This window comes from Equus asinus, chromosome 2 (assembly GCF_041296235.1).
Source record: "Equus asinus isolate D_3611 breed Donkey chromosome 2, EquAss-T2T_v2, whole genome shotgun sequence".
NCBI classification, from domain to species: Eukaryota; Metazoa; Chordata; class Mammalia; order Perissodactyla; family Equidae; genus Equus; species Equus asinus.
The window spans coordinates 80,807,215-80,829,685 of record NC_091791.1 but is presented as its reverse complement, the minus strand read 5'-3'; the positions used below and the strand labels follow the sequence as shown (position 1 = coordinate 80,829,685).

General features: G+C 34.5%; 1 protein-coding gene across 6 annotated transcripts in view; it reads left to right on the top strand.

Annotated features, from left to right (window-relative positions):
- RYR2 (ryanodine receptor 2) overlaps window positions 1-22,471 on the top strand; it is a 674,743-nt gene that overhangs the window by 233,864 nt on the left and 418,408 nt on the right. For all 6 annotated transcript variants that reach the window (XM_070492185.1, XM_044758547.2, XM_070492181.1 and 3 more), the window contains exon 4: window positions 22,118-22,138. In XM_070492185.1, the coding sequence (XP_070348286.1) occupies window positions 22,118-22,138 (21 nt within the window). The remainder of the gene's footprint in view (window positions 1-22,117; window positions 22,139-22,471) is intronic.

The window sequence follows — 22,471 nt, the reverse complement described above, 5'->3', positions numbered from 1 at the left end:
TACAAGGCTCTGTGGATAGAAAGTTGAATGATAAGTGATTTTTGTCATCAGTGAGTTCACAGTCTCGTGCAGGTATAGAAAAACAATTATAATACAATTGGATGTGCATTATCATAGAAATACATGTAATTATAGTGTTAGCAGGAGGAAGGAATTGGGTATGCGGAATGTGTCGTTCCTTTGAACTTTCCTTGGCCTTCTGTAATCATTTCTAAGACAAGCAGAAATAATATTAAAACTGTTAATATAAAAATCATTTACAATTTTTCTCCAAGGAGCAATTTGATCTCATTAGGCTATTCCTCAGAATTCTAATAGAAAGTAGTGCTTGCCAGGAGGACAATGCATAACATGTCCAAAGATATTCTTAAAATGATTTTTATGTGTCAATTTACTAAAATGGTTTATTATTTTATATGAAGTCCTAAGAATGTTTCATATTACTAAATTATAGACTGTCTTGTAATTAAACGTACAAAAATACTCCAGTGACTTAATTATTAACAGAGATAAGAATCAGACATGTCTAGGTTTTATATGAAAAATGAAGTTATAGAGTGTGGAGAATTAGTGATACAGTTGCACCATTCTTCTAATACACCCTCTGCCTTTTTCAAGCATGTGCTCAGAGAGTATTTAATAAGGCATCAAGAAGCAACTAGCTAAATTTGCTGGTAAATGAGTTTTTTAAAAATACATTTTTGAAACATGGAAGCACCATAAATGAGTTTTTAAAAAATACATTTATCAAACATTGATGCACCAGTTTCAGGCAAGTAATTGCATTCAAGATCATTTTCTATAAATGCAAGAGCAGAAGATGAAGTTCGAGAAGCTCTGTGCTGTATTGCATAGTGATCTTTAAGCACACAGATTCTAGAGCAAACTCCTTGAGTTCACATCCTGGTAATCTCAGGAAAGCTGCTTTCTGTGCCTCAGTTTCTCATTTACAAAGTGGGGGAAATAATAGTATCTCCTTCGTAGTGTTGTTGTGAGAATCTACTAAGTTAGTGTAACTGAAGTGTGTAGAACAGTCCTGGCATATAGGAAGCACTGTAGCTATGCTATTATCAATATTATTATGACTTTTGCTTTGGGTATGCCTGAACAAGCTCCTACCAGACTTGGCCTTCTGGAGAATACAACTGTAAACTTTGGAGCAAAAATTAAAAACAAAACAAACAAACAACAACAAACCCCCCAATTACCTGGAGGCTCTAGAGAGTTGAACAAAAGCAGGCAGATTCTGGAGAGGAGTCAGACTTGGAAAATGGGTTTGGTGTAGATGAGGTTCCCATTTTTAAGGCTTAGCCTGAAGGTGGACTGAGGTCAGTGCTAAGTGGTAGCTAAAACTCCCAAAGAAAACACATGGTCTCTCTGAAGACAGAATTCAGGGCCTTTGGAAAGTCAAGAAATAATCCTGGAAAAGAGAAATCCAGAGACGGGGTGCCCCAAATTCTGTGCCTAAAATCTGCCCAAGTTCTGGCTGCTGCTTAAACCATGTGTCGGGGGGCAGAGGTCAATTCACTCGCCATGGCTAAGGACAATACTGAACTGAGATTTGCAATACCACCAAGTACTTTGCAGTTTGAGTCCCACCAAGTTAATTTTCTGTTAAAACAAATACATCAGTGTTCTTCAGAGGAATATAGCAGAATCCAGAATCTGGACAGTATAAAGGGACAGGATACAGTCCACAATTGCCTGACATATAAAGAAACATGCAAATGTTACCCAATCTCAAGAGAAAAGACAACCAAGGATAATGCAGGTTTGATTTTACCAGACAAGGATTTAAAGCAGCTATTATAACTATGTCCAATGAGATGAAGAAAAACATCTTTATAGTGAAGAAAAAGATAGAAATATGCAACAAAGAAAAATTATTCAAAGAAAAAATAGAATTTCTAGGCTGAAAACTACAGTAGCTGAAGAGATCACATAGCTAGCAAGTGGTAGAACTGAGGTATGACTCCATGTCCATTGGGCTCTGAAGCCTATGCTTTTAAGCTCTTTATTATGGAGTATCTGTGTAAGGAGAGAAGAGCAGTGGAAGAGCGCAAGGGGATATCCCTGTTAAAGCACTGGGAAGAAGAGGAGGAGGACTCCCTGGAAGCCTCTGGGAAGAAACAGAGTTAAGAAGAGAACGAGGAGAAAATAGTCACAGAAGCTGTGTGTGTTAGTTTCTAAGGCTGCTGTAACAAACTGTCACATACCTGATGCCTGGAAACACCGTAAATTTATTATCTGACACTTCTTGAGATCAGAAATCTAAAATCAGTCTCAGTGGGCTAAAATCAAGGAGTCGGCAGGACTGCATTCCTCCTGAGGGCTCTAGGAAGAATCCATTTCCTTGCCTTTTCTCGCTTACATCGTTGGCTGTGGCCATCCTCCGTCTTCAAAGCCAGCAACATACTATCGTGTGACGTATTCACAGGTTCTTGGGACTAGGTTGTGGACATCTTTGGGGTGCCATTATTTGACCCACTACATCACAGAAGTACAGAGTTTCAGAAAGGTGTTGTTGACAAGATCAGGTGAAAATCAGAGAAATCCACTTGAATAAGGTCTGAAAAGCGTTCTTTGGTTTGACAGGAGTCTGATTTTCCTGAAACCCAATCAATGTTAATTTCAGTCTATGTTATATATACATATCAATTCATAGATTCACACACATTTTACATTTAAGAGACTTATTCTCTGAAGAGTTTGCTGAGTTTTCAGTATTTATTGATCGCCCCCAAAGTGGATCTTAATATTTCTTTTATATCCTTCTTCTTCTGGTATTTTGGTATATGTTCAGTGGTACTACATCTAAAAGGCTTTTGTTCAAGCTGTTAGGCAGACAGGCCAAGGACCAAAAATCGAAACGATTAGTGTTGTGTTCACCCTGATTGAGCTTTATTTCCATATTGATTTTTTCCCTTTGCTTTCTCTTCGTGAAAGTGAATTGGGGTAGTGTAGAGGAAAGAGAAAGGGATGACAAACCTTGCATGTGGTTCATGTAGTATAGCTTGTGTTCTTTATATTATTAAAAATAAGTTTCTCAGATGGCTGGGCTAATGACTCACTGGAAAAAAGTGAAGTTTACTTAAACCTTGATATTGTTTATCCATTTTCAAGTATGTTACTACTTGGTACATCCTAAGTCTGCATTATAATAGAGAATCAAGCAATTAGGATGTAACGCTGTGATTACACTTTTAAGTACTGTCAGGGCAGTCTGTCTTTGAAGAGACTAGAGTCAAAGACTGAACAAGGCAAGGCTACCTTTAAATAAAGAAAAATAATACCACACTCACAGTTGTTATTCTTGCTTCAGCAAGATGCCTGCCTGGAATATGGTAGGGAATCAATAAATTATATGTCTACCCGTCTGTCTATCTATCTATCTTCATTTGTTTGTTTATTTGCTTGATTAGTGGTATTGTTTAAAGTAATTAGTGACACCTAAAGCATGATCAAGAAAATAAAAAAATATAAGTGGACATTAAACTAAAAAGGTTCTGCACAGCAAAAGAAACCATCAACAAAGTGAAAAGATAAACTATGGAATGGGAAAAAACATTTGCAAACCATAATCTGATAAGGGATTAATATTCAAAATATGTAAAGAACCCATGTAACTCGATGGCAAAAAACAAATAATTTAACTAAAAAGTGGGCAAAAGACCTGAATAGACATTTTTCTAAAGAAGATATACCAAAGACCAACAGGTACATGAACAAATGTTCAACATCAGCAGTCATTAGAGAAATACAAGTCAGAACCATGATGAGATATCACCTCATGCCTGTCAGATGGCTGTTATCAAAAAGACAAGAGAGAACAAATGCTGGCAAGGATGTGGGGAATAGGGAACCCGTGTGCACTGTTGGTCTGAATGTAAACTGGTACAGACACTAGGAAAACAGTATGGAGAGTTCTCAAAGAATTAAAAATAGAAATACCATATGATCCAGGGATCCCATTTCTGGGAGTGTATCTAAAGGAAACAAAAACACTAATTTGAAAAGATATCTGCATCCCCACGCACATAGCAGCATTATTTACACTAGCCAAGATAGGGAAACAACTTAAGTGTCCATCGATGGGTGAATGGATAAAGAAGTTGTGGTATAAATATGTGCAATGAAAATATTATTCAGCCATAAAAAGAAGGAGACTGTGTCATTTGTGACAACATGGATTGACCTTGAGGGCATTATGCTAAGTGAAATAAATCAGACAGAGAAAGAAAACTACGTATGATTTCACTTATATGTAGAATCAAAAAACAAAACAAAACATAACAACCCAAATTAATAGAAAAAGAGATCAGATTTGTGGTTACCAGAGGTGGGTGAAGGGGATATTGGAGGAAATTGGTTAAAAGGTACAAACTTCCATTTATAAGATAAATAAGTACTACTAGGGATGTAATGTACAGTATAGTTACTATAGTTAATGCTGCTCCACGACATATGTGAAAGTCGTTAAGAGAGTAAATCCTGAGTTCTCATCACAAGGAAAAAATTTTTTCTTTTTTTGGCTTCTCTTTTTATTGTATCTATATGAGATCATGCATGTTAACTAAACTTATTGTGGTAATCATTTCACAATATATTGTGTCAAACCATTATGCTGTACCCCTTAAACTTCTGCAGTGTTGTATGTCAATTATATCTCAATAAAACTGGGAAAAGTGATTAGCGCCTGTGATGCATGCAATATAAAAATATACTTAAATTTTCGTTTAAATTTGAATTCCAGAACCATTTCAATGTTTTGTTCTCATAACAGTAATACAGAAGAGTATAAAATGAAAGTACCTCCTTCATAATCCTCCTTTCCCCTGAAGATAACCACAGCTAAAAGATTAGTTTGTATCCACCTAGAACATCATGTATAAAAATATTTGTACATAAACAGGATCATATTATAGACTGTTGTATCACCTTTTACAGCTTAATCATATATTGGTTTAAAAAAGAAAAGACACAAAAGTCCAAAGGAAGAGAATCTAGGTTTAATTTATCAAGCGTCTGACTCAGATTTTCTATAGTTCTCTTTACTCTGTTCTCTCTGTTTGCTTGGTTCTTAGGCTAATTTCCCTTATGGTTACAGTACAACAATTTCAGGAATGATATCCAAATTCAACATCATCCATAAGCACAAAAAGGAGCTGACTTTATTTTTCTTTATGAGAATAAGGAACTTTTCTCAGCAACCTCCTGTTAGACTTCCCCTTGTGCCCACTGTCACGTACTCAGGCCTAAATGGTTTATTGGCAAGGGAAAATGTGGCAAATACAGCTGGCTTAGAGCATGGTGAGTGAGACAGGAAAGGATACCTCTACAAAATTAGATTTTTTGTTTTGTTTTGTTTTTGCTGGGGAAGATTGGCCCTTAGCTAACATCTGTTGCCAATCTTCCTCTTTTTGCTTGAGGAAGATTCGTCCTGAGCTAACATCTGTGCCAGTGTTCCTCTATTTTGTATGTGTGTTGCCACCACAACATGATCACCCATGAATGTTGTAGGTCCACACCTGGAAATCCAACCTGGGCTGCCAAAATGGAGTATGCTGAACTTAACCACTAGTCCATGGGGCCAGCCCCTAGGTTCTTTTTTTTTTTTGGAAGAAGGAAGACAATTATATGTGTAAATGAATGTTGGATAATTTCTAACATTGTTTTCTATAATACATAGCAGGCACAGAGTTAGCATCCTTCTGCCTTAATTGGAAATAGTTATTTATGTTTAGGATCCTCCAGGTTCTTGGGCCAAACTAGGTCTAGCAAGTTTAATCTTTATCTAGAAAAAGAAATCAAAGTCTGTGCTCAGTTGTCCCCATAACTGAGAAATGGAATAGTCCCTCCTCCACCCAACTGATTCAGGCAGCGTTCTTTCCACAAAAGTATATTAATTTGCCATTGGGAATTCTGGGCTGGAGATCCAGAGGTAAATAAGAATGCATCCTTGTGCTTGAAGAACTTAGCAATCTAATAGTGAAGAGAAAAGGTCAATAAATCATTGTAATGTGAGTGAAACAAGCTTTGGTGGTAAATAGTTCAATGAGAGAGTGGAGGAGGGAGGTCCTAATTTCTTAGCCAACACTACTCCCCATATACAAAGGCATCCGTCCCACTGGATAGGGCTGATGTCCTCAACAGGTAAAGACTGTGAAAAGCTTAATGGGTTAATCTGACTGTATTGTAGACACTATGATGTTACTAGCTATTTATACTGAAACAGCAATTCCCAAATATCTACTATGGCTTAACATTTTATTTCAAGAGGCTGGGTTCTATTTACCTTGCTGTTCAGGAACATCCCTGGTAAGGCATAAATACTGCTTTGGGAATGGAGCTATAATGCTAGTAAGTTAATGAATGCATTTAGTAACTTGATGTGGTCATTAGCCAGCATCTCGTCTAACGCCTCTGTGCATAACTATGTGTCTGTGAAATTGGTGCAGTGATTTAAAAGGTGAATGTGATTGTAATCTCCTACAGGGCTTATAGCTAAAAATATTCCCTGAGCAAAAGCTATTTATCTACCACTTATGTGAATGTGGACATTTGTCTGTGGTTGAAATAGGCATCTTCTATTTGTGGACATTTTCTGTTTTACTGTCTTTCTGTCTCTAGAAAGACTACTTTCTACTCTGAGGCTAAGAATACCACATATTTCTGTATATTTGACTGGCATGGTTTCCAGAGACTCCAGCATCAAACTCAATAAGGAGGCCAATTTAATCAACATGTAATTTAATCACTGTGGCACAGTTACGCACTGTTTTAAATTATGAATTTTGAATGTATAGATGATTTGATTAGTGTCATTCAATTTGCACATCTTCCTCATATTTTTTTGTGTTCAAAATAAAAAAATATTTTTCATGTGTAAATATTGGATGGTAAATGAATCGGATGGTAAATTTATGTGATAAAACGATTCCTGAATTTACCAGTGATTTAAAGAAATTCATAAGCTATTGAGCCAACCATCCTCTAATTTTTATTCTCTTAAAGTTCTAACTTTATTTCCTTAAAGCATTCTGGTCTAATTTGATAGAACACTTCCTTCTGTCACCATTCTTTAGCAAACGGCCCTGCCCATTACTGCCCCACCCCCTAACTCTTTCTTACCTTGTTTGAATTTCTCCAAAGCACTTACATACTATATATTTCTATTTTTATTTTTTTAATAGCCTGCTATCCCCATTAGAGTGTAAACCCCACGAGGGCAGGGCTTTTGGTCTGTTGTGGTCACTTCCTAGACCACTGAGACCTAGGACAATGCATGTTATGAACCAGATATTCAGTTAATATTTGCTGACTTAAGAGACTGCAAGATAGAATTTCTAAACCAAAAATTGAGGGACTGAAAAGGACCAAAAATTCTGTTTCTGTTACTATAGTAACAGTTTTGAACATAAAGTAGCATTTTTGCCTAAGTATAGCTGTTTTTCACCTTGCCTCTCTGTGGTGGGAGAAAAGGAATATTTTCAGAAGAGAAAATAACCTTTTGGGGTTAGGTAACCATATATCTTTGTTTGCCTGGCACAGTCCAGGTTAACACCTGTTGTCATGGCTTAACCTATTAGTTCCCCCTTTCACTGTCCAAAATGTACCAGTCTAGGTGAGAAGTTATATGGCCGTCCCCAGTCAGGGTACCTTTGTGAATCAGATAAAAGTTATAGAACCTTTCCACAGGAAGAAAATACAGATAATATGCACACATACAGAATCTTTCATTTAGTTTCAGATTTGAAGAATTAAGAGGAGTCCAAGCGGCTCCTTTGACTCACAGCCACATGTCCTTAGAAGCTACACTTTTTTGTAGCTAATCTCAGAGCTATCAGAGAAGGACAAAACGAGTGGGATTTACATAATTTTGAGGATTCGAGAGACCAGATGGAACATTCTGACAGCTAGCATGTGGCCAGTACTGGCAGTACGACCAGATTGTGTTCATGTGGCTTCTGAGATAGTGGTGAGGCCGTTAGTTCTAAGACCACATGGAGCTGTGATGCAGTTTTTACTGGAACAGGAAGCCGTAGAACTGTCCTTAGACCATTGATGGAGTGCAAAGAGCAGCACACCAAGGGCCCACAGGATGGGCTTCATACTGGCAGTGCACTGATTTCCACAGTTCTGGAGAAGGCGAGCCTGGTATGAGACAAGAGGAATATATTGAAAGCATTGCTTTATCTGACGTGAGAGACACGTGTCCTGATGAGATTAGACACTGCAAAGAGAAAGATAAATTATAGGTAAATAACAGCAGAGACAATAGAAGAAGCAACAGCAAACCAGCAAAACTGAATACTTCTTAAGCTCACATTCGTTGGATTTGTTCACTCTCCAGATATATCATGATTGACTGTGTTCCAGGCTGTGTGTGGAGTAAATGGTGAGAGACAGCCTGAGGAGCTAGGCATGTTTCTTCCAGGACAGGGCCTAAGTGGAACGTATGCACTGCGAATACAAAGACTCAATAAATGTTTTCTTGGGGTAAAGGAATGAAAACAAGATTCCTGAGTCAAAGATAAAAACTGGGATTTTCTTTACACACCCATGGCCTGGAGATTTTGTTTCATTTTGTTTCTGTGGTTTACAGAATAGAAGTATGAGTGTGTATAACAATTATGAGTAGGGAAATGAATTATATTATTTATTTGTTCATGAGGAATAGTCTCTATACTTCTAGAGTGGACTTGAGGTGGATGCTACATAGATATTTAAATCTAGTAGATTTCTAGTTAGTTTTCCCATCAGAGTTTTTGGTTCCTCTAAACCAAAGCAATTCCAGCCTGTCTTAGGAAGAAATCTGTGCCCTGGGTGGGTTCAGCCAATAATTAGATCACTCTTGTGGTGCTTTGGCTTTGATTATGTCTTCTTTCTAGGCCTTTACCTTGCCTGTAACTGCTGCACAGCTGTTCCCTGAGCAGACTGTTCCTAATTTAATTGTTGCCATGTGACCTCAAGTTTTTATGAAGGAATTTAAGGCTTTAGTTTTTCTTTATGTCTAGCTTTGGTTAGTTCTTTCTACTGTCCATTCTCTATCTGAACTGGACTCACTCCTTGAATATGTTCTCATTTTCCTCAGATACATATTCTCGTATTCTTATCACACTACTTCCTCAACTTAGAATTCTGGACCTTTTGAAAGTTTACCCCATCCTTCTATGCACTTGTCCAAGGAAGTACCTTCCTTGAGTCCTTTCATAATCCTCCTAGCCAGAAGTAGTATTGCTATTTATGGAGTCCCATATCACTGAGTTTTTAAGTTTTCCTATATTTGTCTGATTTTATATTATGTAATAATTATTTCATATGTATTGTATACCATTTCTTTACATTAGAACACTTTTAAAAATGTCTTAAAATGTTTTTATTTCACTTTTTAGAGCAGTTTTAGGTTTACAGAAAATTGTTTGGAAAGTTTCCACACACATACCCCACCACCACTTTCCCCATTATTAATATCTTGCATTAGTGTTGGTAGATGTGTTATAATTGATGAGCCATTGTTGCATATCATCACTCAAAATCCATAGTTTACATTAGGGTTCACTCTGTGCTGTACAATCTGAGCTTTGACAAATGTATAATGTCATGTGTCCACCATTGCTGTGTCATGCAGAATAGTTTCACTGCCCTAAAAGTCCGCCATGCTTCACATATTCATGCCTCCCTCACATCCAACCACTGGTCTTTTTACTGTCTCTATTGTTTTCCCTTTACAATATGTAGACTTTTCATACTGGCTTCTTTCATATAGCAATATGTATTTAAGCTTCCTCTATATCTTTTCCTAGCTTGGTAGCTCATTTCTTATCGCTAAGTAATGTGCCATTGTATGGATGTACAGTAGTAGTTTGTTTATCCATTCACCTATTGAAGAACATCTTGGTTGCTTGTAGCTTTGGGCAATTGTGAATAAATCTGCTATAAACTCATGTGCAAGTTTTCATGTAGACACAAGCTTTCAACTCTTGGGCAAATACCAAGGAATGAGATTGCTGGATCATATGTTAAGAGGGTGTTTATTTTTGTAAGAGACTGACAAACTGTCTTCCAAAGTGGCTATACCATGTTGCATTCCAACTAACAATGGATGAGAGTTCCTGTTGTTCCACATCCTCATAGTATTCAGTGTTGTCCATCTTTGGAGTTTAGGCATTCAAATAGATGTGTAGTGGTATCTCATTGTTATTTTAATTTGCAATTCTCTGATGACATGATGTTGAACATCTTTTCATATGCTTATTTGCCATGTGATATCTTCTCTGGTGAGGTGTTTATTGAGATCTTTTGCCAAGTTTTTAATTGGATTGTTTATTTTTGTACTGTTGACTTTTAAGAATTCTTTGTATATTCTAGATACCAGTCCATTATCATATATGTGTTTTGCAAAGATTTCCTCCCAGTTGTGGCTTGTCTTTTCATTTAGCTAACAGTATCTTTCACAGAGCAAAAGATTTAATTTTAATGAAGGCCAACTTACCAGTTTTTCTTTCATGGCTCATGCTTTGGGCATTTTTTCTAAAAAGTCATTGCCAAACTCAGGGTCACCCAGATTTTCTCCTGTGTCATCTTCTAGGAGTTTTATAGTTTTGTGTGTTACATTCAAGCCTGTGGTCCATTTTGAATTAATTTTTGTGAAGGGTTTAAGATCTGTGTTTAGATTCAGTTTTTTGCACACGGGTGTCCAGTTATTCCAGCACCATTTGGTGAAAAGACTATCCTTTTTCCATTGAATTACCTCTGTGCCTATGTCAAAGGTCGATTGACCATATTTGTGTGGGTCTATTTCTGGGTTCTCTATTCTGTTCCGTTGATCTATTTCTCTGTTCTTTGGCCAATACCACACTGTCTTGATAACTGTAGCTTTATAATATGTCTTGATTTTGGGTAGTGTCAGTCCTCCAACTTTATTCTTCTCCTTCATTGTCATGTTGGCTATTCTGGGTCTTTTGCCTTCCCATATAAACTTTAGAATCAGTTTGTCAATGTCCACAAAATCACTTGTTGGGATTTTGATTGGGATTAAATTGAATTGTTTTGTTAAAATCACTGTATCCCTTTTTGCATGTATCATTTTTCAATAGTAAATAGATCTGGAATTTATTGAGTTTATTATATGGAGTTTATTATTTTTCATAGTAGATCCATCTACAGTTTAAGATTAGTATTTAAGTTGATTTTTTTCCCAATAGTTTCATCATTGTTCATGACTGATGATTCCCTTTATTTATTAAGATGCCTTTTTAGTCATACGTTATATTCATACATTCCCAGATGTGTTACTCTAAGCTAAATATTCTGTCACACGTCTGTTTATTATTGTGCCTAAACAGCACTAATTTAATCACTGTACTTTAGAAATGTTTTAATATTTAATTGGGCTAGTTCCACTTTGTTGGTTTTTTCCCCTCACAAAATGCTTATAATCTTCTTGACTGTTTATTTCCCCAAGTGAATTTACTTGTGGCATTTAACTGAACGTAATAATTCTGATAAGAGTCCACACTGGAAGAGAGCTACTGTATTACTTGCTTTGCACCCATCCATTTGAATTTGTCTTAATAACTATAGCTTTAAACTACATTGTATAACATTAAAATTTATACAAGAGCCTTTTTAACATATTCTGTGCTTAGAGAAAGGAGGTATTGGTAATTCTGATTTAGAAAGTGTGTATATGTTCCTGAGGATTTGGACAAATTCAGAAAACAATTTAAATAGTATTACAGGAACTGTTCCCATTCTAAAGTAGGAATAATTTAGGAAAGCAGTCGATCTTAGTCTTTTCTTCCCTAGTTTAAATTTTAAAATATAAATTTTTAGCTTCCAAATGAAAATTCTAAACCCTTTCCTTGAATTAAGTCGAATGTGTTAGTGGGGGAGATTGTCCAGTTTACTGCGCTGTGTAAGTCTGTTTCATTATTTGACAAATCCAAAAAAATGTGAGCATTTTGCCTGATTAATACAAAAATCAGAATAAAGCCAGAAAATTGGGCTAAAGTGTTATTCAGTGAGTTACTGGACTGACTTTTTGTGACTTTTTTTGCTTAATTAAATTTACGATGAGTTTTTTTCTCACACTGATGGCACGAAGGACTTGTGGTGTCATGTATTTAAAACACAAATCCCATTCAATATTGCAGTGTGGAGAGATGCTTTTTTTCTTATTTCTAATTTCCCCAACATTGACACCACAACTATTTGTCCTAATTTAATACTTTGTATTTTCCATTTTAAAATCACTTGGTTTGTTTTTGGGAGTATCTAGGTAGGTACCTCAGTTGATTCAATAGAATCTTTAATTCTATTATTTAGGAATATATATAAAAAAGAAAAAGAAAATAGAGATAAGGAAAAAGAAAAAACATCCTTGGTAACGAATGAGACTAATAGTTATAGGAGAGAAAGCAAGTATAGAGGTACCTAGGATAGTACCTACGATAGTAGATTCTCAATAAATGTTAGTTTCTTTCTCCTTCCATTGTCAAGGGATAAAGTTATTGCTTGTTAAAATGTAATTGACCTGTCTAAATGCCAACGTTTTAATAAAAGTGTCTAATGTGGATTTCTTTTAAATCTTTGTTAAATGGTACTTTGGCCACTTATTCAACAAATAACTAGGCACCAAGGAGTCTATAGATCATACTTTTTTGGGAGGAGGAGGGGACGGAAAAATCTAGGCCAAAGCACAGTAGTTTTAATTTATTTTAAATATTTTATTGTTTGGGTCACACTTTGGAAAAATTAGAGAAAAATTTCATTAATTCCACTTCCAAGTTACAGTAGACCAATACTCTCACTGAGGAAAAGCAATAACAACAAACTAGGAAAGTTTTTAAAGGATTTGATTATATGGATTTAAATAAAAAAAGATTAAATGACAAAAGATATCTGTTTCAAGGTATTGGAAACTTGTGAGGTAGCCGGGACATGAGAGGGCCCAACTCCTAGAGACAGGAGAAGTGCATTGAGGTGGGCCTGATGTTCTGTATGCCACTTTTCCCTTTGGGCACTTACTGAATGTTAAACTGGGCAGAGACAGAGAAAGGGAACCTGCAAAGCTTATATAATCTCAGGGTCCTGGAGAGACAAAAGTTAGAGCTGGGCCTGCCAAGGTAGTCCAGACTTGAGGATACAAGATCTTGAGGGAAAAGGAGACAGAGAGAAATAAGGCTTACTTTCTGCAAAGGTTTTCCTCCTCAAGACATTTTATTATTTCTCACTGTTGGACACAAGCTAAAAAGATTAGCAGAAAGGAGCTGAAAAGTTCAACATTACGTTAATATGTGACTAAATACGAATTATGCAAATCACTACTAATAATGTCTTATGGGGTTTAATTCTTGTGCTGGGAAGACAAGAAATTGTATTTCAGAAGTTGTTAAGGAGTAGGGACCCTGGTAATCACTCTAGGCCCTCACGTGGGACCCCTGGAAATTTTATACTATGAGTAGAGGTGAACCAGAAGTAGTCTGAGTTTTACTGAGTCTGAAACCCAGCCATCAGTCTACTCAACTCCAGATTGGATTGAAGTGACCTCCTCATTGTCTGGCTGCTAGTCTGAGGTAATCGTCTGTGGAGGGAAAAGCATCATCAAGCTTATATTTAAATTTAACACACAATATCTGACACACAATAAAAAATATTGTTAGACATACAAAGAGTTAGGACCAAGAGAAAAAAGACCTGATAATAGAAATAGACCCATGAGTGATCCAGAAATTGGAATTATCAATCATATATCTTAAAGCAATTGTGGAATCTACAAAGGAAAATCAAATGGAAATTCTAATACTGAAAAACACAGTAAGTAAAATAAGAATTCAACAGATGAGTTCAACAGCAGCTGGGACATAGTTGAAGAAAGAATTCATGAACTAGAAAATAGGTCAGTCAAAAATGTATAGACTGACATATACAAAGAAAAGAACAGGGGCAATAAAGAAAAAAATTATGAGACATATTAGATATGAAAATAAATCTAACATGTAAGTGACTGGATTCTCAGACTGTAACAGACACAATATTTGAAGATTTAATAGTGCATAATTTTTCAAAATTAATAGAATACATTAATTCACAGATTCAAGAAGCACTACAAATCCTCAGTAAGATGAATACATAGAAAACGACACTTTAGTGTATCATAGTAAAACTGCTGAACACCAGAAAAAGAAAAAAATCTTAAAAGCAGCTGTAAGAGGGGAAAAAACAAAAAGGCAACAATAAGAGTATTAACTGACTACACGACAGAAAAATGTAAGCCAGAAGACAAAGGCATGATAGGTATATTGTGGGGAAAACAAATAATCACTAACTTAGAATTCTCTGCCAGCTGAAATATCCCTCAAAAGTGAAGGTGAGATAAAGGCACTCCAGACAAATAGAAATTGACATAATTTGGAGATAGGAGGAAGAATTCTTTAGGCAGAAAGGAAATGATACCACATGGAAAAAAGTAAATGCAGGAAGAAAGAAGACCAAGGATCAATATGTTGCCAAATGTAAAATTAATACTGACTAAACAAAACAATCATATTAATGCCATTAATTAATTAATGCCATGGGGTCTAAAATATATATGCAATTAAAATGCATCACAATAATAATGCAAAAGATGGGAGGGCACAAGATTGTTAAATATATTACCAGTTTTTAGGTTTTCCTGGGACGTGGTGGAGTTACTCATTTGTATTAGATTATTAAGTGTCATGGATGCATATGTAGTCTTTAGGGCATTAACTAAAAGAATAATAAAGTATAACCAATATTTTTCTAGAGGGAAAATGGAATAATCAAAATATTTGATTAATGTAAAAACTGGAATGAAGGAAAGAGAAAAAAGAAATAACGTGGGACTGAATCTGTTCGAATGTTAGATTATGGTGATGGTTCATAACTCTGTAGATGTACTAGAAAGCACTGAATTATGAACTTTAAACAGGTGAACTTTATGATCTGTCGATGATATTTTAATAAAGCTATTAGAAAGAGCATGAGACAAATAGAATACAAATAATAAGATGGTAAATATAAATTCATATTTTAATAATAAAGCTAAATGTAAATGGACTAAATACTCCAATTAAAATTTATGGACTGTCAGACTTGATTAAACGACAACAATTATATGCTGTTTACCAGAGATGTACTTTAAAGCAGTATTACACAAAGGGTAAAAGTAATAAAATGGCAAAGTTGTACACACAAACATGAATCCAAAAAAAGCTGATGTAGCTGTATTAATAGCAGAAAAAGAAGAATTAAGGTAAAAAGTATTGCTAAAAATAAAGAGACAATTTTTATGATGAAAGGGTAAGTTTATAAGAAAAAGATAATAATTCTGAATTTCTTCAATGATATAGTTTTCGAATTTATAAAAACAAAAATTAATGAAATTATAAAGGGAAATTAACCAATCAACAATGCATGAGACCAAATCTCTCCCAGTATAACTATTAGAATAAACAGGCAGATAAATCAGTGATGATATAGAGAACCTAAATAGCATGATTAATAAATGTACATGGTGACATACATGGAATACAGTACTCAGTGCTGACAAAGTACATATTTGTTTCAAGAGCAGATGGAGCATTTATCAAAATTGGTTGTGGAGCAAATATAACCAAATTTCAAAGGTTTGTAATCATTTAAGAGTATATTCTTTGACAATAATGGAATTGAGGTAGAATCAGTACAAAAAGATAAATAGAAAATCAATGTCTGTGAAAGACTGAAAGAGTTAATCACAATGGAAAATAAAATGTTTGAAACAGGATAATAATGAGCAAAGAGAAACATTTCTAAAATTGTGGATACAGTTAAAACTGCTGAGAGGGAAATTTTTAGCTCTACATAAGAAAAAGGACCAAATAATCACCTACGTATCTCAATAAGACAACAAAAAGAACATATTAAACCTCAAAAATATAGGAAGAAGAAATAATAAAAAGCAGAAATTAATGAAATAGAAACATAAATCATCAAAGCCAATAGTTGGTTCTTTGAAAAGAGTAATAAAAATTGCTGAAGCCTTAGTAAAACTGAACAAGACAAAAAAGAATATAAAATTAACAATATTAGAAATGAAAAAGAGGAAATCACTGCAGAACCTTCAGATAATTAAAAGATAATTAAGACTATTGTGAATAACTTTATTCCAATGAACTTGAAATTTCCTAGAAAAATACAGTTTTAGAAAAATACAGTTTACCAACCTTCACACAACAAGTGGGAAACATGAACTGTCATATCTCTTAAAGACATCGAATTGGTAAGTAAAAGCATTACCACAAAGACTTCTTGGCCCAGAGGGCACGCTCACCAGTTCTACCAAACATTTAAGGAAGCAATAATACCAATCTTAAAGTCTTTCAGAACGCTTCTCAACTAATTTTATGAAGCCAACATAACCTTGATCCTAAACCATGACAAAGACCTTGGAAGAAAAAGAAGTTATGGACTGCTGTTCATCATGGACGTAGATGTAGAAATCCTCAGCAAAATATTAGCAAATCAAATCTGTGGATATATAAAAGCGATAACATATTACAAGCAAGTTAGGATTAAAAACCAGTTAATGTATTCACAAAGCCAACTAACGTCTTTCATCATATTAAGAGGGGAAAAACAAAAAAAATTATATATTTTAATAGACACTTTAAAAACTTTTAAAAATAAAACATTCATTATAAAACAGTAATTTTGTAATGCAAGGAAACTTCTTTAATGTGATAGAAACTATCTACGAAATGGAAAACCAGTCACATTTTTAATTCTTTCAGTGCTATGTTCAATAAAAGTGGTGAAAATGGGCACTTTTAGAATTAAAAAGTAAATTTAGTAAAGTTGCTGCTTAATATAAATTTTTAGTTACATTTTATATACTGGCAAAAAGCAATTACAGAATAAAAATTTCTAATGAGTCCACTTAGGTTAGTATAATACATCATATAGCTAGGAATAATTCTAATGAAGGATGTTTAAGTCTTTACATAGAAAATTGAAAACCATTTTGAAAGAAATTAAAGATGACCTAAAAAGAAAAATGGAGGAATATACAATGTTCACATATTGGGAGACTGAATATTATGAAGATGGACGTTCTTTCCAGTGATCTGTAGATCAAGGCAATCTCAATAGAAATCCCAGCAGGTTTTCTTTTTGTGTGCATGAAAATTTATAAGGTGATTCCAAACAGTATGGGAAATGAAGAGGGTCAGTATTAGCAAATACAATATTGAAGAAAAAACCAAAATCGGGGCCTTTGGCTTCCAGATATTAAAACTTATTTTGATGTTATATATGATTAAGAAGATAGTATGGTATTAGCACAAAGATAGAAAAATAGGCTAGAATGGAGAACAGTTCATAGATAGATCCACACATTAGCAGTAACTTGATTTATGACGCAGGTGGCGACGTGCTGTGGTGGGGAACGTGTTTGCTCGTAGTAAATAGGGCTAGGTGAATTGGACAGGTGTATGAGGGGGAAAATGAATCTTGTTCCCCTCCCTAATATCATACACCAAAAAATCAGTACCAAACAGGTTGTAGCTCTCAGGTGAAAGGTAAAATACAAATTTTCTAGAAAATAATGTAGGGGCACCTTTTCATGACAAAAAACATGAAGGAAAAGATTGATAAATTGTACTACAAGTCAGAAGACTGGTCATCAGAGTTACCATTAAGAGACTGAAAAGATAAGACCAGACTGGGGAGTAGAATCCTTGGAAAAATATAAACAATTCTGACTAAGCAGGAAGAAAAAAGATAGATGACCTAATAGAAAAAAATGGGTAAAAGACTTGAAGAAATAGTTCACAGCAGTGGATATTCAAATATCCAAAAGCATATGAAAAGGTGCTTCATCTCAGTAGGTATCAGAGAAATGCAGGTTAAAACTGCTACAAGGTACCACTACACACCCACCCGGAGAGCTAAAATTAAAAAGACTAGTAATCCCCAGTACTGGTAAGATGGGAAGCAAGTGGAACTCATACCCTGTTGATGAGAGTATACATTTAAACCACCATTCTGGAAACCTCTTTGGCAGTATCTACTGTAGCTGAATATTTATAAATCCATGACTGAGTAATTCCACTCTTGGTTAATATCCAATGGAAATATATTCATGAATTCACCAAAAGGTATGTACAAGAACGTTCACCACAGACTTATTTGGAATAACCCCAAACGGGAAACAACCCAAATGTTCAACTGTTGAATAGATGAATAAATTGTGATATATTCATACAATGGAATAATAAAAGCAGGGAAAATGAATTAATTACTACTACATGATGAATCTTAGAAACCTAATGTCACCTAGAGAAGCTAGATAAAAAGAGAACATAGTCTGTAGTCTGTATTTCCAAAATCAAAAAAGGGCAAAGCTAATTAATGGTGATAGAATAACGGGCGCCTTTGGGGAGGACATGAAGATAGCCTCTGGGTCGTAGACACTGTCCTCTTTTTAGATCTGGGTGCTGATTTTGTGGATTTGTTTACTTAGTAAAATTTTAGCAAGCTATATACTCATGATTTATATATTTTTCTGAATTTGTTATATTCATTAAAAACACGGCCCCTCCAAGTCATAATTTTATTTAAAAAAAATCTAAATGACTTCATTGTATTTTGAATTCTGGAACACAGTATGCAAATTTTTCAAGTTTTTTCCTCCTAATCTTAATAATAAACAGTATGTGTGGTGGAGAATTATTTACAGGGTAGAGTAGTTTTTTGTTTTTCATTTTTCTCTAATTTATTATTTAAAAACATTAGTAGCAGGATAATAGATTGTAAGCATCTATTACATATTTTAATTACTTTTCTTGTGTATGCCTCCTCGATATTAAAAACTTTATATTCATGATGGATTTTTTATTGTTGTGATGTAATTTTCTAGAAATCTATCTATGCAGAAACCAAGACATGCTGCCCTTTGAACAATGGTAACTAAATAACATCTTTGATGTTAAAGGATGTCTAGGTGCATTTTATATTCTGTAATCTTGATGTTAACACATTGTATTAGTTGGCACTTACCATAGGAAATAGGCTGTTGAACAATTCCATTAAAAATTTGAAACAGGGTCTGGCCCTGTGGCTGAGTGGTTAAGTTTGCGCCCTCCGCTTTGGCAGCCCAGGGTTTCGCCGGTTCAGATCCTGGGCGTGGACATAGTACTGCTTGTCAGGCCATGCTGCGGCGGCATCCCACATGCCACAACTAGAAGGAGCCACAACTAAAAATAATATACAACTATGTACTGGCGGGCTTTGGGGAGAAAAAGGAAAAATAAAATCTTTAAAAAAAAATTTGAAACAAAAGAAAAAGGGGATGATGTATGTTGGACGTACATAGAGGTGGCTTAGGAGAGTGCGGCTTCGAAATCAAAGACCCAGTTTGAAGATCAAGCTCCATCTTTTAGTGCTTATGGGACACATTTTTCTTGTGAAAGGTTCTTAACACTTTTATATGCCATTTGTTTTCTCATATGTAAAATGCAGACAATAAGATTATATGTAAAGTGTTTAGCTCAAAGCCTGGCACATCGTAACTTCTTAGTATGTGTCCTATAGATTTAATAATAACAAAATTCACCGTCTTAAACAGTAAAATGAAGTTAAGCAATTTGGAAGAAACAGCTAAACTTTTTTTTCTTAAGGTTATGGAATAGTTCATGTGTGCCCTCAATTTATTAATTAACATAGGAATACAAAAGTAGAGATGTTATATGAATGTTTCACCTCTCATATGATGATATGATATAATTTAGAATTAATTACTTTTGTATTGTATTCTTAACTTATGTCCTCTCTGCTAAAGCAAGTTGATATTTAAATGACTATTTGGTTTTCCTTAATGGGAATTTTGTTTTTATTTGGAAAATGAGGTTTCTCTTCTTTTGGTCTTAATATGATAAAATATTTAACGTAGTTTCCTACAGATGTGAAAATATTTATTTTTTCTAAATTAATGGAATCAATATATTTTAAAAAAATGCCACATACTTGGCTAATAAATTACTGGAATAAATATTCATTTGTCTTATATGCTTTATGGATTTGGTAATTGTTTAAACTATAAAATTGGTCAGGTTATTGTGATCTTTATATTTCCCTTTCTTGATTAGCTCCATATAAATCATTCTCCTCTTCACCGTAGGCATTTAATTAAATGATTCTTTTTAACATGAATAAGAGACGTGTCATGAAATCGCTCTGCATTGCTTATGCGTAATTACAACTTTATTGCACTTTAGTCAGTCTTTTAATTCTGTGGACCATTTGTCTTGTCTTGTGTGTTTAGCTGATAATTCACCCCCAGCACATGCTGTTGCTAAGCTTTCTTTGAGTGTTTGGATATTGAGTCTGTTATATTATTGCTACTAATTCTTGCTATTTGAGAAACTGTCTCTCTTTTGTAATATGGATCATTAAAGAGCTGCTATTGCTAATACTAGTAACTATGACTCTTGATTACAAGTTCACTTTCTTCTAGGAAAGTCCCACAATCCTTTGTCTTTGCGCTGATGCGTGTGTGTGTGTGTGAATGCTTAACATTTAGAAGTAAAAATGATGGGATAATATGTCTTTGCTAATAACTGAAATCACTAAACGTATGGTATATCCTGTTTTCCTGATAAATATGAAAAGGAAATCATTTCATGTTTCCTTGAATTGTTTTTCTTGAATAAATATAAGAATTTGTCTTTTTGGAGGTAGCAAAGTGAATGATAACTACCCTATCCTGGACTTGACTAAATTGCTTCCTTTTGCCCCAGGATCTAAAGAAATGCATTCATCATTCAAATAGGTTAATGTTTAAACTGATGACTCGAACTTTGTATGACAGCCAAATATATTAAAAATTTATAGTGAAAACCAAGCTTTTCCATTCAGTAAAGTGTTTTTCCTTCAATAACAATTGTGTTTTTAAATTCGAAGGTTGAGAGTAGGCTTAGAAGAGCTTTTTCTGAGGACTAAATAAATTACTGAAGGGCCGAAATGCTCTGTCATGAGTAACCTCTTGAACCTAGTGAATTTCCACCAGGGCTTCAAAACAATTCCACCTGTATATTTAGGTTGGTATTGTTATCTCCCTTTACAACATTTAAAAATAATCGCTCTGTATGTTGCATCTTATGCACATTTCGTCCTTGAGGCTTGCTTACTAAGGGATGGAGATTCTTAGCTATTGCCCAAGATTTCCACCTAAAAAGCATTAGCTTCTTACCTGATTAGTGAATTGTCTAAGGAAAAAATTACCAAGAAAACTTAACTGCTTCAGGACTCTGAAGCAAACCTCAGTTCTCACAGGAAACCAATCACATGTGCTATAGAAGGAAGGTGGGCTGTGGAAACTTAGCTTCCGTGTTGACATTTTTCATTCTGATTGATTTGCTAGGAATCCTAGGGCGTTGTAGAAGGCAGTCTTTGTTGACATATGGCTTTTTTATTGTTCTATTTTACACTTTGGATACAATTATATTCAGTTATTTTTTAAAGAGTTATATAATGATTATAAGGCTAACATTGATTAATAAGTACAATTTTAAAAATAATTTGATTCTGATACAATTTCGGAATTATTTGGCAAGGCATACCTTTTGTCATATTGTGAAATTTTATGTAATGCTGGAAGGATTAGTATAAGAGAAATTTTACTTTTGTTTCATGAGAGATTTATAATTAGAGGCTGTATTTCTAAATTGACTGTTTTCATTAAACAGATTCTTATAGTTCAAGGAGAATAGTTGTTCCCAAATCAGGAGGCCTTTTAGGTTTGAGAATTAGGTAAATGTTCATATTTGCTTTTGAATATATTGGATTATTATTATTTTATGTACCTGGTGCATTTCCAGCCTAATGCCTTTTGAAGTTCTGATTACTAAATTAATTGAGATTTTTTTGTTTGTTTGAGGAGATAAAATGTTATTAATTAAAAGTTTGAATACTGTTTCTTATCCTTTAGAATTGGAAATAGATGTTGGTGCAGGGACCACATTTCAATTTGTTTAAATGACAGTAATTGAAACGTTGCTGGCTGTTCATTTGTTTGCTTGTTATTTATTTTGGCTTTTTCTTTCCACAGCAAGTTGATGTGGAAAAATGGGTATGTGTTTCTATGTATTTACAAAGAAATTGTGATCTAAATGAGTGCATGTTTGCTGTTGCCTTTAATCTTTTTGTTTTGCTTCCTAGTGTGGCTTGTACTGTTAGTAATGTTCAAAATAACTGCTATGTTGTAATGAACGAATATTTTATCAGTTTCTAGTTAGAACCTTATAAGTTTCTGGGTGTGCTTCATCTGAAATGGGGTATATTAAAATACTCTCCATCCTTAGAATCATGTAGCTTCTGTATAACTGGCTTTGTAATTATGATATGCTTCTGGTCAACAGGAAGCTTTTATTTATTAATATCGTATATCATTTACCCCAAAATC